Source organism: Paroedura picta, chromosome 4 (genome assembly GCF_049243985.1).
Source record: "Paroedura picta isolate Pp20150507F chromosome 4, Ppicta_v3.0, whole genome shotgun sequence".
Classification (NCBI taxonomy): Eukaryota; Metazoa; Chordata; class Lepidosauria; order Squamata; family Gekkonidae; genus Paroedura; species Paroedura picta.
Window position 1 is genome coordinate 48,912,402 of NC_135372.1, and position 17,269 is coordinate 48,929,670.

The window sequence follows — 17,269 nt, forward strand, 5'->3', positions numbered from 1 at the left end:
ACAGCTCTTGCATCTTTATTTAAAAAAAAAAAAACCCTGCTGGGATCCTCTGGTGTGATAACGGTTGGTTCTGTTGGGTTTGCGCAGCTGCCACATTGGCTTGGGGTTGTGCTGCTGGACACAACTGAACTGCTATGCTGTCCTTGCTAGGCCATCTCACCCTCACTGAGATTGTTATTCTGTGCTTGACATCAGGCCTGGTGAACTGACATTTCCCACAATGGATCACTGCATTCTGGTGCTGGGCACAGAGTTCTGCTGCTGCTTTGCTCTAGCACATTGCACTGGCTCTGTTGTCCTTGCGAGCCCCCTTCCCCTTCCCGGGATTGTGATACAGAGCTGCATGCAGCCCTGTTAAGCTGGTATTTGCCACAATACAGGCACTGTGTTCCATTACTGGGCATTAGTAGTTTGGCTCTGAGTTCTGCTGCCTGGCTCTAGTGCATTGCATTGCTTTGATGTCCCCTTCCCCTCAGTTTCTACTTCAGAGAATCTCTAATGTGAATTTAGTCCAGTTGGGTTGGCACTGCCACAAGGGCACTGGTTCTGCTGGCCTTGCAAAAATGCCTCTCTACACTTGCACCACAGAGATTCTCTGGGATGTTCTGCTGGGCTTGTATTGCCTTGCTATTTTCCACCTAATGGAAACGATGGAGGATGGGGGGACCTTTCTTGGGTGCCCATAGAAATAGACCCCTTGCTCAATCTTTATGGAACTTGCTCAATCTTTATGGAACTTGGGTGGTTCTTTTAAGGAGAGGCTCCAGTAGGTATGCTGCAAATTTGATGCCTTTAACCCCTAACCTGGGCCACTGAATAGACTTTGGCTAGATTTCCCATTAACTTTAATGACTTCATAAAGTATAATGGAGCCAAATATACTTGGGAATCCTGAATTGCCGAATCTGAATACCAATGCCCCCCCCTCTTGTTTTCCCCACATGCCTACTCTAGAGCTGTTTTGTGTGGAGATTCCATTATACTCTGTGGCTGACAAGCACAGCGACGCTCAAAACCATTCATGAGTGTCATATTTGTGCAGCATCTAATTAGTGGGGCTTTGGGTGCTACAGCAAGAAAAAAAATGAATAATTTATCCAATAACACCATCATATCTTTACAATGAAAATGGGAGAGGGGAGACAGAAGGGGATCTAACACCTCTTCCACCCAGCCTTAAGATATACAAATGCATGCATTTCACAAGGTTTCCGAAACACCATATGGAAGTTGTGAATATTACAAATTAGCATTTTAGTGGATTTAGTACTGGAATGGTATCTCGACCTTCCTGTGCTTTATTTCTCTGCTCCCAACTATATGATCATTGCAAAGTAGGACAGTAGCTATCAGCCTCCTTTACAATAGTGTTCCAAACAAAATCTATCTAGTCTTCTTAGTCTTCTAGTAAATATATAAAATGCACAAAACAAATGACAAGAAAGGTACTGTGAAGGTCAAATTACAATTTTGTCACCATTTTATATAGTAGTACACATCTAGGAAAATTAGATTTACTGGATAACATACGGAATGAGGCAGAGCTGGCATGTAAAAACAGAAGAAAATCTCATACAGTTAAAAATAATTTGCTTATCATTTCTCTGAAAACAGATGATGTCAACACGCAACTACCAAAGGTAGCACCAAAGGATCTCAAGTGCTACATGTGGCTTGCTAGATTCATACTGCCCATACATGGAGTTCCTCATCAGGATCTATAAAGCACAAAGCAGTGCAATATAAAGATGGCCATGCGCAAGTGGAATCCTGATATTTTTATAGACAAACAGCCATTTGGGGCCATTGCATGGCCTTTTTATTAACAAGCTTATAGAAATTAGCAGTGGAGCTTTCTGAAGGTCTTTACCCCTTATCATAAATCACCTTTCTTAGGATTTTGCAGATATCTAGAAACCTGTATTCTTCTATGACAGAGTCCAGAATATCAAAAGGTACTATCTCTATGCTCTGAGGCACACCTGCGTACCCATCACTTAGGAAACTGTGAACAACTGCAACAGGGTCATAACGATGTCAGAATGGTTGATATTCATACTATAAACTCTAAACAATTTTCTGAGAAAAGCCACTTTACTAGATTTCTGTGCAAATTTTTTTTTAATATATCAGAAATTGGGAAGGATTGCTCCTACCCACAGCTGCCAACCTCTGGCTAAGCCCTGGAAATCTCCCAGACTTACAATTTCTCTCCAGACTACAGAGATCACTTTCCCTGGAGAAAATGACTGCTGTCAAGGGTGGACTCTATGGCATTATACCCCACTGAGGTCTCTCCCCTTCTCAAACCCCCCTCCAAATGATCCACCACCAAATCTCCAGGAATTGCCCAACCTTGAGTTGCAATCCGATTTTTGCCTTAAAAGAGAGTTCCTGCAGGAAAGAAAACAGGAGCGCACAAGGAAGAACTGAGAACCATGAAAAGGAACTAGTAGATATACTGAGTGAAAAAGGGCCATTAGTGAAGTCACATGAAACCAGTTATACCTGTTCCTGGACAGAAATAATCATGCTACAGAAGAAGAAGAAGAAGAGTAGTTGGTTCTTATATGCTGCTCTTATATGCCAGAAGGAGTCTCAAAGTGGCTTACAACCGCCTTCCCTTTTGTCTCCCCTCAACAGACACCCTGTGAGATAGGTAGGGCTGAGAGAGCCCAGATATTACTGCTCAGTCAGAACAGCTTTATCAGTGCTATGGTGAGCCCAAGGTCACCCAGCTGGCTGCATGTGGGGGAGTGCAGAATCAAACCCTGCTTCCCAGAAGTCCACGCTCCTACATGACACTCCTACATGACACCCAAGCTTAATAGCTGTGATGTGCCTTCCAATAGGTGACCTCCTTTCTCCACAGTCAAGGTCAGAGGGCTGCTATCAAGGACAATCAATTGCATCTCTGTAAATCTCACAGGGGGCAATTTTGTTCCCAACATTATTTAACATCTTTATGCAGTCTCTCACCCAGCTAGTCCGGAGTTTTGGACTTGGGTCTCATCAATATGCATAAGACACCCAGCTCTGTCTCCTGGTGGATGATCAGCTGGATGCCCCTCCTAGCTCATTAGTCCAGTGTCTGGAGGCAGTGATGGAATGGCTCAAAGCAAGCCATCTGAAACTGAACCCCTCAAAGACAGGAGTCCAGTGGCTAGGGAAGAAAGGTCCAGACAAGGAAGCGTGCCTCCTCAGGCTGGACTGGATGCAGATGAATGTTATATATTCAGCCAGAAGCCTGGATGCCTCCTTAACAATGGAGGCTCAAGTCACCAAGGTAGCACAGCTGGTATTCTAACATCTACACCAAGCAAAGCTACTAGCACCCTCTCTGGTGACAGAACACCTGGCCACAACGATAGATGTGGCAGTCACCTCCGGACAATTTCTGTAACTTGCATGCCTTCTTCTGTCTCTGCTCCAGAAATTACAGCTGGTTCAGAATGTGGCTTCCCGAGTTCTCTCCTGAACACCGTGCAGAGTCCATGTAAGACCTGTTTTACGGCAGCCACACTGGCTCCCAGTGGAATTCTGGATCTGGTTCAAGGTTCTGGTACTAATCTTCAAGGCAATTCATGTATCTGAGAACCCTGCATATCTGAGGGACCTCTTATCTGAATATGTCCTCCAGGGAGCATTATAGTCAGCCAACACTAAACAACTGAGGGTCCCTGGTCCCAAGGAAGTATGTCTGGCCTCAACCACAGCCAGGTGTTTTCAGCCCTGTCTCCCACCTGGTGGAAGGAACTGCCAGAGGAGATTAGGGCCCTGATAGAACTTTCTAAGTGCCACAAGGCCTGAAAACTGGAGCTCTTCCACCAGGCTTACGATTGAGGCCAGTGCAAACATAGTGAGAGCTGATTGGGCCTCCCTCCCCACCTTACTGTTTCCATATCTGCGGCAGCCAAATTTCAATATCACTGGTGATATATCTCTGCTAAATTATATTAAATGTTATTTTAAATTATTTATTGTTATGGGTGTTATCATTTTAACTTGATGAAATTAATATCATTGGACTCTATGTTGTATACCACCCTGAGATGACTAGCCAAGAGTGATGGTATGAAATTCAAATTATAAATCAATAAAATAAATAAATCTCCATATGTATACTAGAATAATCATTATTAAGCACATTTCTTATTAAAACACAGCAAGGCCTTCTAGTAAATATAGCAATCTAACACTGAAAAATAATTATTTAGTACACAAGACTGTTCAAATCACACAGATATCAGTCAAGCATTTTGCTTTAAAAATAGAGCAATAATTAAGGAAGCGGGTTCTACTGTATATTTGTTGGTTAATGTGCATTGTTTGAAAAACTGGTCCCACATTAAATTAAAGTTTCAGACCTGATAGAAAAGATTTAAAAAAAAAACAGCCTCTAATATTACAGCTGTACAATAAAATTGGGTAACATATGCATACAGTCTATTAAAATGCACATAATTTATCTGGCTCAAAATGAAACATATCTAACAAGTAATTCCATTCATCTGGCCCTTTTTCACCCAGCCTTAAGATATACAAATGCATGCCTTTTCACCAGAACACAGCAGCTGGGAATGAAAAGGAAGCATTCAAATGATCATTTTCACATCATATTCCATCGTCTTTTCACCAGCTTCTCCTCTGTCTTTCTTTGAGCTCCATTCTATTACAAGAGAGCTGCTTCTTAGATCAATTCATATTTCCATAATCCACACTGCTGTTTCTCCCTCTTCTCCCTAGGGTAGACTAACCCCTGCATCCAGAACTGTGGCTTACAACTGTCATTAAGACCTATAACAATAACAAGATAACAAAAGAGTTGGTAGAGATGAAGCTAGCCTATACCATATGCTGATTAATTTCAACATTTTAGACTCACGGAAAAATGCTACAAAACAAAACCACAATAGTCTTAACAATATATGTACTTGGACTTTCCACCTGTACTTCCAAAGGCAGACAAAGTCAACTTTTTAAAGTCTCAAGTATCTACATGTAAACATAGGAAGTGCCTGAGTACAAGATACTAATGCATGCTCAGAGGTAAAAGAGAAGGAGGATTAAAAATCTTTCCACTTTTCAGACCCTGAATGAGAAGGGAATTTCCTGTCTTCAAAATGTTTAAACAAGAAATTATCTTTCCCCTCTGAGAATAAGAGATAAACCAAACCGTAATAAAATGACCACTGCATTACTCTATCAATGACAATTTAGCACTGAACAGATCCATGAAAAATCTACCAGTGTGCTTCGTTTTTTATTTTTTAAATAGATCATTACACAGGCACATAGAGCATCAGCTTGAAAACTCACCCACTGTCATTTATTTTATTTTCAAGTTATGTACCCCCTCAGATGTTCTCCAAGGTGGCTACATCTAATTGTATGTATATCCCAACCATTATAATCCAACAGCATACTTAACTACGATTGCTAAATTTATAGATGCTGGCTTTTGATAAAATGATCCAAAAGACGCCTGCATGACTGTAGGGCACTTCTATTCTTACAGAAGGTCCACATCTCCCACAAATTTCCCCCTCAAGCTGCAGTTCTGCATGTAGTATCTTGCACTGTTCCCAATTATCACCAATCTGCAAGAGCAACTATTGTTGCTGTGGGAAGTTAGGCTTGTACACCTGAGGCCCAATCTCAACCAATTTAGCTTCGGAGCCCATTAAGGCCAATGTCGCCATTGACTTTAATGGGAAGTCCAGCGTTCCCGCCTTTCCCAGGGGAGTGGGGGGCTCCAGTTACAGCCTCCAAACTTTCAGGGTAGCTTCCAGGAGGCTCTTCCCTGACCCCCCTCCAAATTTCACAACAATTGGAGCACAGAGTCCACTTCCAGGAGTTCCGAAAGAGGGTGCCGCCATCTCTCCATTCTATCCAATGGAGAGTCTGACCAACTTTTCTCTACCAGACAGTGAGCCCAAGATCACTCAGGTGGCTGCATGTGGGGGAGTGGGGAATTAAACCTGGCTCACCAGATTAGAAGTCCGCACTTCTAACCACTACACCAAGGTGGTTTAGATCTGAAAGTGTCAATGCATTCAAATTTATTGTCAGGAGGTACTTTCCCACTGTAATGAAAAACTTGGCAGTGTTGCATGTCACATGACAGCAGTGGTGAGCTGTGCTTTCTCTAACCTCAATTCTTAGGTAACACACAAAAAGGAACAAAATTTGAGTCCAATGGCACCTTTAAAACCAACAAAATTTTATTCAAGGTGTGAAAGCTCAAATTTTGTTTTGCTACTTCAGGCCAACGCAGCTACCCACTTGAATCACACAAAAAGGAAATTGAAGAGACTCCTCAAATGATTTTGTACCTAGAGTTTGCACATCTCTCACCATTGTAAATTCGCTGTCATACCCTACTTTGGAATCTCTACCCAACGTTTAACTCACCTGCACACTTCCCCTTGCCTAATTCCTCCTCCCTGTCTGATGAGATATTGGAGAATCCTACCACTGCAGAAGCAAATCAGGCAAGAGAAACAGGAATCATAAATGTCCAGTATCCAAGTAGTCAGGTAAATGTTTATCTATTAAAATACAGGGGTCCCACAGCAGCTCACTCTGAATGGTCACCTGTTCTAAATTTAGGATATATTTTGTTTCCAATGAATGACACTTTTTGTCTTAAAACAATAAACAGAGGTTGGCAAATGAGTCAATCTGGGCCACTCTGAAAGTTTTGCCTGACTCCTCAATGCCCTAGTTGAGTTCTCTCCATAGCTGTGATGTAACAATTTGAGACAGTAACGTGCAAGGGAAAAAGGGGAAATGAAGCAAAACAATTACTCGGAAGTGGCCTAAAATGTTCCATCTGAAAGCAGTAGGGGGAACATACTGAGCCTTGCCAGGCAGTGATCCCATGTAACTATAGTTCTGCCCTACAGGGGAGGAAAAGAAAAGAAAATGAGATCGTAGGAGTCTGCTGGTCAGATTCAAAACAGTCATCCAGCAAAAGTAACCCCTTCTCCAGGGACATATATACAAATTTTTGCAGAAGCCAGGTACAATTTGAGGACCCAATATACTCAGCATGGAACTTAAAGGTAACATCAAGATCAGATAAACATAAGTGGATTTCAGAACTATCTGTAGCTCCAGAGGACCAAACTCAGTATTATGTTCCACAATGGTTATCTGCACTAGATTTAAGGCATTTGAGAAGCAGATTTTCTTTTTGGCTACTTCCCCACAGCATTATAGTGCACTTCCTAGGATTTCCCTGGCTTTCCCCCCTCTTTCTCAAAGCTGCTAGAGTTTTGCTGCAGTAAAGCCTGGATGGCTGCTCTGTGGTGGGAAAGTTTAGATTTTTCCTCCCACGTGGCAGGTATTTTCCTTGCAGCAGCCATTTCCTCCATGCGTCAGGGGAAGGAGCTTTGGGTGTTTATTTTTTTAAAATGCAATCCTATATCATTATAGAAATACAATATATAGTAATTCTATGAATTCCCTGCTTTCATTTCCTAAAAAATTATTATCTAGTTCCTTTCATTGAGAAGATGGGGGGAGGGGAGAAATATTTTTGCAATGAAAGGGGATTAGACTTTTTTTAAAAAGCTGGTAAGTAAGAGGATCCAAGACACAGATTATTATATCAATATTTAATTCCTCAATTTCTAAAAAAAAAAAAATTAAGACCTCAGTGACTGGGGGTAGGGGAATGGGGCAGGGAAACCTGCCATGTAGAAGCCTTGTTCTTGCTGCAGTGTACCTTGTTCATTCAAGTAATATTGTCAAGTCTCCCTTTTCAATTCCAAGGGATTAAATACCAGATTACTGTATCTCCCTATCATACTTTATCCTCCAACAGTCCTGTAGGCTTGACGGGACAAAGGTCTAATGGTATACTCACTCAGTAAAATTACAGCTAATGAATTTGAAGATTTCAGATTCCCCACCAAGAGATTATCTGTTTTTGTTTTTTTAACTTTATATATGGCTTTATAATTGGGTTAAACAGAATAATTATAGTTAAGAACACAAACAACTGCAAAAAGAATTTGTTAATAAACTTGGTTTTTATAAGTCTGAACCGGAAAAGAAGCTGGGGCAATCATACACAAAAATCCCACCTCTCCTCCAGGGTTCTGAACCAATTCCTGTAATTTTGCCTTCAATAAAATCCAAGTGATTGTCAATCAATCAGAACCCATGGAGCTTCGCTGAATGGGAGGGAGTCAGTCCCAACTTAAAAAGGGTGAAGAACTTTTTTCCCCTATGCACAAAGATTCTGTAGCTCTAGAGAGGTGTGTTGATTTATGGATGAAAGCTTGCTTTAGAGCCAGGGGTATTCAAACTGCGGCCCTCCAGATGTCCATGGGGGCAACACGCAATCCCATAAGCAATTGTCTCAAGCAAAACTTGCTTAATTCCATTTGTATTTGCAGTCCATCTCCTATAGAAATAAATTTCTGTTAACTTGTGGATTGTTCGAACACACAGTACACCTAGTCTGCAATCTTTTACTGTTGTGCATGCATGCACCAATATCATTGATTTCCACAAAGTACAGCACCTGAATTTTTCAGAAAACAAATGCTGAGCTGTAACCTGCTGAGGCATTATATTGCAAATAGAATTCAAACTGTTGTTTACATAGCCCTACTTTTTTCACATTTCAGTAGCATGTGCGAAAAGGACCTACGAGTCTTAGTAGACCATACACTGAACATGAGTCAGCAGTGTGACTCAGTGCCTAAAAAGGCAAATGGGATTTTGGGCTGTATCAAACGGAGTATCGTGTCCAGATCACGGGAGGTGATGGTACCGCTTTACTCTGCTCTGGTTCGGCCTCACTTGGGAGTACTGTGTTCAGTTTTCTTCTCTTCCTTATTATCAAAGTACTTTCATGACAAGTTGAAAGACTCTGTTTAGCCTAGAGAGGAGACAACTGAGAGGGGATCTGATAATGCTCTTCAAGTATTTAAAATGGTGCCATATGGAGGATGGAGCAGAATTGTTCTCTCTTGCCCCAGAGGGACAGACCAGAACAAATGAGATGAAATTAATTCAAAAGAAATTCCATCTAAACATCCAGAAGAAGTTCCTGTTAGAGAGGTTTCTCAGTGGAACAGGCTTCCTCGGGGGGGGGGGGGGGTCTCCATCTTTGGAAATTTTTAAAGAGAGGCTAGATAGCCATCTGACGGAGAGGCTAATTCTGTGAAGGTTCAAGGGGGCGGCAGGTTACAATAGATGAGTGATTGGGATGTGAGTGTCCTGCATAGTGCAGGGGGTTGGACTAGATGATCCATGAGGTCCCTTCAAACTCTATGATTCTATATCATTTTTGGTGTTTTTTTTTAAACTCACAACTTTCATTTATAAAACCAGTGTTTTAGAACAGATAACAAAAAGTGCCCTGCATGCTCCCCCAGGTATTCAAATTCCACCCACCTGACTTACCCTAATCAAAACTCCTATTTGGAAGGACCAGCTGTAGTGGAGAAACCTGACTGCTGGAAGAAGAACCAGTTTCAAATACAAGCCGACAACAAATCTCATTAGGTCATACTTTCACAGCCCAGGTTCCCAAACAGGATTGTTTAAGGATTAAATCAAGGAAGGAAGATCACGCACATTGCCTTGAATCCCTTTGAGGGGCAGAATAAAATGTGAAAAAATAACACATAGATGGTATTGAGTTTTCAAAAGCAGCATCATTTTTATTAGGCTTAAGTCATCCTGGGAAAAAATTCTCTTCAACTTACTATATCTGTGAGCATGGCAGGGAAAAAGATAATAAGGTGGAACTCGAGGAAGTTCCTATTTAAGGAAGGTATTTACTATAGGTAGTCAAAAGTTTCCAAATGCAAAATACCTGTTTTCTCCTTGATCTTGACCTACTCATGTGATTTTACGTATCTGATAAGTAATTAGTAGTTTATAATTGTTACTACTAGCTTTTGAAATAAAACTGAAGTTCTGAAAGATGGTTTCTATCCAATTTTGCTGCCAGTATTTGTAATTGTATTTGTGTCTGTATTTTATGTGTAAACCGTCACGAGCCGGCAGGATCCAGGAGTCGTGGTGGGTGGGTGGACGGACGGAAAGACAGACAGATGGACAGACAGATACAGTTGCTGAATTTATTTCACTGGAACTATATTTATAACTGCTGAGATAAAAATATCACCAATCGTGACAGGTCAAGGTATGAACCCAAATTAAAAATAATAATGTGATAAATCTATGAAAGCAACTAACATGATGTGCAATTCCTACCACTACAAACACATTCTAATGATCAAATCAGTGATGAAAACTGTTATTACAGTCATCAGCCATCTGCCTTTCCCCAGCTGAGCAGAACTTTTAAAAGCCTATGGAAAGACTGCTGCTACTAACAACAAACAACAAAAAATAATAATAAATAATCTTTTTAAAAGATCAATCTCATGTTTCTAACCTGGTCTCCAAAGGCCTCTGGGAACCTCCACAAAACCACAGGATCTGTAAATAATTGACAGTCAGCATTAATCAGAGGCAAAGGAACAGAGTATTATAGCAAAGTACATTAATATTAAAGAGGGTCAATGTCACTTCAGGCTCACAGACAGGTACAAAAAAGTTATTCAAAACTAAGGTGCTGGATTATTCAAAAGATTTTATTTTATATTTATTAAATCCCTAGTGCATTTGTTAATGCAACCATGGAAGGTTATTCTGCACTGAATCATTTTGCCTTTTAAAACTGCATTTTAACCCTATGGATCCTTTGCATTCCGTTAAAGGACTTACTCCAACATGTAAGAATTTGTGAGGTAATCGGAAACAGAAATAATTCACCACCATTTCATTATTCTCTGTTCCCACCCCATACACATTTGAGATTTACAACTGAAAATTAAGAATACTACAGAACAGAGCATGCTCATGAGCTATAGTTTGGCATCTACTATGTTCATGATGAAGTGAATATTATGTTCATTAAACAAAATATGTAAAATGGCATCTCTTCAGTTTTGTGCAGGATTAAAAGAAATATGTTTCTTAAAGTTGCCCAAGCATGTAATTTTAATAAAACTTTTAAGCATATTATATGAAGGTGAGACAATGGCCCGTTATGCATGGCCGCCAAAACAGCGATTTCGGGTCACATGGGAAACGCAGAGGGGGAAGACGCGAAGCACACCGGTTATGCACAGGACGGAGCGCGACGGCGGCAAAACCCAGAGTAACCGATATGCACGCGGCGATCCCGGCGCCGCTTCTGGTTGCGCCCTGGTCACCCAGAAGCTGCGCTTTCTTCGGCGTTTCACTAACTGAATCTGTGGCCGGTTGCAGCCGGCACCGTGTGTTATCGGTGATTTTAGTCGCCGCCATTCCACCCCAAATGTGCGTTATTCCCCCCGTGCATAATGGGTCAATGGGAGTCCTCAAAAGTTATTTTATCTGCCCACTGATCAAATTTGAACAGCCCTACCAAATTTTAACTGAGACATTCAAGCCCATGGATGTGCCCCACTGGCACCCTCCTCTGGAGCAAGACTTCAAGAGGCTTTTCTGTCAGAAGACAGCCCTGCTAATAGCAGAACAAATCTGTGGGATCTTACCCTACTGAAAATTCTGCTTACATTTTCACTCATAGGAATAGCAATGTTTTTGAACTGTATGATTCTACAGTTTAACGTAACACCACACTTTTTCATTCTGTATACTACAGAACAACAAAGAAACACACCTTTATATTTACAGCGCAACAATACATGATATGTACTATGCCTGAATGCATGTGTTCCATAATTGCTGGAGGTTACCAACTTTATTCTAAGTCTGTACAGCAAAATTAATTATTTCCATAAGATCTAGTGAAGCAGGCCCAAATTGCAAGGATGGCTCCGATCCAGACCAAATCTTAGCAAGGATGCTTTATTGCATGTTCTCTAGTCTTCCTGTGGGACATGAGACACTAGATTATGGTTGAGTTCAGGAAAGGGAGGAACAAATAATTCACAACAGAGAGAAGAGGGAGAGGCACACTCCTGATCTCTTATATTTACCAAATCTATATCAGGCCTTAGCAATGGTAGTTGCAATTCAGACCATTATTCTAACTGTAGGAGAAGAGAGGGATCCTGGTCATTCTCTAAACGATTGTATTAATATAGTTTGTTTCACAAGCAGGTTACATTCATTCTGCACCTAGTACAGCTCTATGGCAGAGACAAAAAACAAAACAAAACAAAAGAACACAGGAGGACAACGAATAATCCTATTCTGCAGCTATGCAATCTCTTGCGATCTACAAAGGCTGAATTTACTTTTCCTGGGCAGATTGATTTCAACATATCCACTTGAACTGGGAACATTAGGCCAATTTTATGCTGATTTTATGGGTGAGAAGGTGGGAATAACTAGCAGGAAAGACTCACCACAGAGGATACATGATCCACAATGCATCTCTTAGTTTTCATTTATACAAAACTACAGGATCATATATGCCTCAAAATGCATTGCCAACATCTTTATAGTATAGCCAAAACTAAATCAGGTATTTGCAAGTATTGATCACATACACTGTGATACAACCAACATGGACAATGGGTTGTATATACAAGACTTGCTCGAGATTGATCCTGCTCATAAATGCTTTTTCAGGTACCCCTCCATCATGCCTGGATCCATTTTCAACTGAGCACCTTTACTCCAGTTTCCAACTGCAATGGTTGGAGGGAGGGCAGGAAACTTCTATTATATCCAATTCCTGCTCAGCTGAGAATCCCCTTCAGAGGAGCATTTTATATTTAATTGTAATTGTGACTATATGTAGTTTTAGTTTCTTTAATCCATTCTTGGAAACCGATCTATAAAAAAAGCTTTTTTCTTCTCCACAAAGAACTTAGAACTTTACAAACCATAACTCCCCCCCCCCAGATTGGCAAATTCAAAATGGAAATTGCTGCTATCCATGTACACTTCCTATAGTCATGAGTAACACCCAACCATCTCCTCTATATTTCACTCTAAAAGTAGAATGGCTGTAACATAGTAGATGTCCTTTAGTAAATACTGTACTGAATAATGACATTGATATGATATTGGAGATCAAGAAAATAGAAAATTGTCATGATTTATTCATTTATATTTCAGTTTTCATACCGCCACTCCCAAAATGGCTGTGGCAGTTCACAAGAAAGTTTATCCACAATAAAATCCCATAACAATCAGAAAATCCCCCAGTTAAAATAATAATAATAAAACAGTTACAAGCACCCCCTGGCAGCGATATCTCCCTCCCACCATCCAACTCAACAGACCTCCTGGAATTTATAAATAAACTAGGTTTATAATAAATGGGCTTTGCGATTCCCCCCCCTGCCGCCCCTCCCCCCCACAGCTGAATCCCTTCCTGGGAGCCTGTCAATGTTGCTGTTACCCCTTCAATCATTCAAGTTTACATACATGTTGTGCTATCAGCCATTTATATCTTCATATTGTTCGGTGTTCTATGTATCTTTCCCACTACCCCACTGGTTATGTGTACATCACCCCGATACATCACAGTGAGGGGCGATACAAATTACACGAATAAATAAAAAAATAAACACCTTCTTTAAAAAGCACTGTGTTAGATTCTATGCAATTTCCAGATAAGAGAATATGCACAACACTGTTTTCCATACAGAGTCTCAACAATAGTTATTATTACTGCTCTTCCGGGGAGGAGAGGAGTGTTACATGTCACTTTGCCATCACAGGAACTATCCAATAGCTGTCTGCAGCAGGAAGCTTTTCATTCATGTGGCCTGAATCACCCCCAAAAGTGGATTGACGTGAATGTATTGTGGGACAAAAGAATTTGAACTTCTACACCTCAGGATGTACAGTAACACTTCCAATTCTCTAGAATGGTACCCAAATTAACTGTGTTAATTGCCACTTTTGTTAATAGAATGACTAATATTTCCCTTTTGTTCTCAGCATGCTAAGTGACCTTCATGTTCCATTTGACAATAGAGAATACTATTCTTTGTATCTTCAAATATTGGTCTAAATCCTATAGAGCATTTCTGTGGACAGAAAACTTGCCAGTTCTGTACAGACCATCCACTTTTCCTTTTGTTGTTTCTGGGGGTACTCTGTTACCAAGAAGCAGCATTTAATGGGGCATTAAGAGCTACAGAAAGACACGGAAGTGATAGTCATGACAGCACCCCATTTTGTCCATAGAAATCCTCTATGGGATCTAACCCACTGGGTGCCATTCTTTCCTTCTTCATCCCAGGAGGGAGCTGAAGTGCAACTTGACACTAGATGCAGCCTGCACCACCAGATCTATGCAATCTGCATCCTGCACAAGATACTTGATAAGAGGCCTTGAGTGTCCCCTGCAGCTTTTTTTTGTATTATGCCTCCCCTCTCTTAAAAAAAAAAAAAGAATCTGGAGAACTGCAAAGCTAGCATATACTTTTGTAACATTCTGAATGAACCAAAATAAAAGATCATTTGGCTACTGTTTTTGAAAAGTTACTGTTTAATTAATGTTTAGATATCTAAATTAATAAAATGGGCAGTGTTTTGTTTGTGATAACCAAATCCCTTGTGAATGAATCCTCAAAGAGCCCAGGTAGAGTCATGCTAGGCCAAGAGCTGGAAGGGGGTTCCCTATGAACTTAGTGCCTACCTGTTGGGGCCCATTCTCTCCACTGAAATCAATTGTCCAAAGTGGCTAAAAGTCAAGTATTCTGTTTAGTGTGTCACAGATTATGAGTACACCATGCATAGTACATCAGCTGGAACAAATTCGCAATTGATGAGGCTTCAGCACCTGGCTGGCACCCATTAGAGAACTGCAAAATGCAATTCTAACAGCACATAGTAGTTTCCCACTGATTATACAGAAGAACAATATGTACTTATGACTCCAGAGACAAGTTAAACATCATTTTACATCTTAGTTTACCAGTATTGGGTCTTTTGCTGTGATTACTTACAAAGGCACCAAACAGAGTAACCCTTAATTCTAAGAAATCATTAAGCAAGTCAGAATGGCTTCTGATAGCTTTTCTATGTACAGTTTTATTATAATATAATTTAAATGTATTTATTTATTTGATTGTTATACTGCCCCTCTTGGACTAGGCAAGTACAATAATTATTATTTAAATACAGTAGTTATTATTTAACTAGTATAAAATATTACCCTACTTAACAAAATGATTATTTATTTTGGGCAGTGGTGGAAACTGCTCTCAAGTCACAGAAGACTCCATAGGATTTTCAAGGCAATACCCACCAAAACTGTTAAGAATTTACAAATATGAGAAGAGTCCCTACCATAGACCAAAGGCCCAACTCAAGTAGCCACACCAAAGCCACCTCTTTCTGTTGCTCCCCCCACCCTCATCAAACAGCATTCAAAGGCATTTGGTTGAGACCAAGCACAACCAACAGCGAATGAAGGGCCCCCGCTTCCCCCCTCTCCCCCCCTTCCTTCCAGAACTCCACCAGAGCGCTCTGGACCTGTTGTGGTATTGCACTGTTGCATCGTTATACTAATTTATTATACTGTTATACCGTTTATTATTATGTTATATTGTTACAACCACTGTTTTTAATTACTGTATGATTTTTAACGAAGACTGTTTCATGTATTGTTGATTAGTTTAATGTAAACCGCCCTGAGCCTTCGGGGAGGGCGGTATATAGATCTAAATAAATAAATAAATAAATAAATAAATAAATAAATAAATAAATAAATAAATAAATAAATTTAACTTGTAAACATGAAAGCTCCATCTTTCCCCTTATGGCTAAGATACGCTGATGGACCTATCACCCATAAATATATCTAATCGCCTGTTAAAACCATTTAAACTGGATGCCATCACTGTTAGTGAATTTTCTGATTCCAAATTTTGTAATCACAGACAGCAAAATGAAAGAAAGCACCACTGGAAAACAGCCTCGACATTTTTACAATGATATAATTTGGACAGAAAATAAACATATTTTTAAATGGAGTAGCTAATGGCTAGAAAGAAGGTAGCATATCAAATCAACATTTTCTTCTGATCATTTTCATAGATTTCAGGCAAGGGAACATGGAACCATCCAAGTTTAGGTAGAAGTATTTGTATCTTAGCTCAGCAGGATGAAAGTGGAAAATATTTTAGGAGCTGAATGGAAAGCATGTGCAAGTTGGAGGAAGAAGGCAGGCGGTATTTGTCTAGTGCCTGTAATCAAAAGAAAGAACAAGGGCAAACAGAGTTGAGACGAAGTTAATGGAGGCAGGGCAAAGGGAAAGAGAGACATAGAAAACCTAAAAGAGCACTTGCCAACTTCTCTGGCACTTAAAAATGTATCAGATTAAAGACAATATGCAAATGACAGTGTTACTTCAGGAAATACTTGAGAGCACATTTCAAGCAAAACATATACTTGGTGCACTTTTTGTTCATGAAAGAGATATGCCCACGTTATAAATCTGTTATTTCCTTTAATGGTTATAGAGAAGCTACTTCATAAAATGTGGCAACCTGTTAAAAGAGCTGTTTGGCCAACGAAGTAGCTGCTGAATGCATCATATGCTAAAATTACCCCAGTTTTAAAGGACACAATGTGGTTATTCTGACTTTACTTGCAGTGAGTGAACAGCTTAGAAACAAAATACAACTTATTCCAAAAAGTTTGGTGACAGACATACTGCACAGAAAACATTTTTTTTATTGTTGTTGCAAGATTTGTACTGATTTTCAGTTTGCTTCTGGGGTAATTCAAAGCAGTACTTCTCTGAACTATCAGATAATTATTGCAGCCTTTTAAAAAATTAACTAAATGTACGTATTTTTAGATTGTCAAAGGGGTCATGTAGGAACAAGAGATAGCCACCAGCTTGTCTACTTTCCAAGCTTATCCAAGGTTGTGTGTCACATCAGCACCACCATGGTAACACTAGCCATGAATTGCTGCAGTTTGAAAACAGAACTGAAGCTGATGAATAAACCTTCATTTAAGGGTAATCATGGTTTATTAATAACCATGTTAACAATGGATGGTGCTAACTTAAGCCTAACCATGGAAAAGGCCAGTGGAGAATGGTGGAGGGATTTAGAATGAAGGATCTATTGGCCCATTCCCAATCTCTGTTGAATAATAGAACAGGGCATTACCTCTACAGTTGGCCATTGAAGGCACACTGGTTCTGCAGTATATTTTCCTCTATATTAACATATGTAATGCACTTCCTGAATGATTGTGCCTTTTAAATTCCTAACTGAAGAATCCAGCCTTCTGAGGCATAATATAC

General features: G+C 40.1%; 1 protein-coding gene across 12 annotated transcripts in view; it reads right to left on the reverse strand.

Annotated features, from left to right (window-relative positions):
• Positions 1–17,269, reverse strand: part of DENND1B (DENN domain containing 1B) — a 250,687-nt gene that overhangs the window by 149,077 nt on the left and 84,341 nt on the right. For 7 of the 12 annotated variants that reach the window (XM_077332749.1, XM_077332748.1, XM_077332751.1 and 4 more), the window contains one exon: positions 10,427–10,470. The exons of the other annotated variants lie outside the window; for them this stretch is intronic. In XM_077332749.1, coding sequence (XP_077188864.1) covers positions 10,427–10,470 — 44 coding nt within the window. The remainder of the gene's footprint in view (positions 1–10,426; positions 10,471–17,269) is intronic. 12 annotated transcript variants of the gene reach the window in all.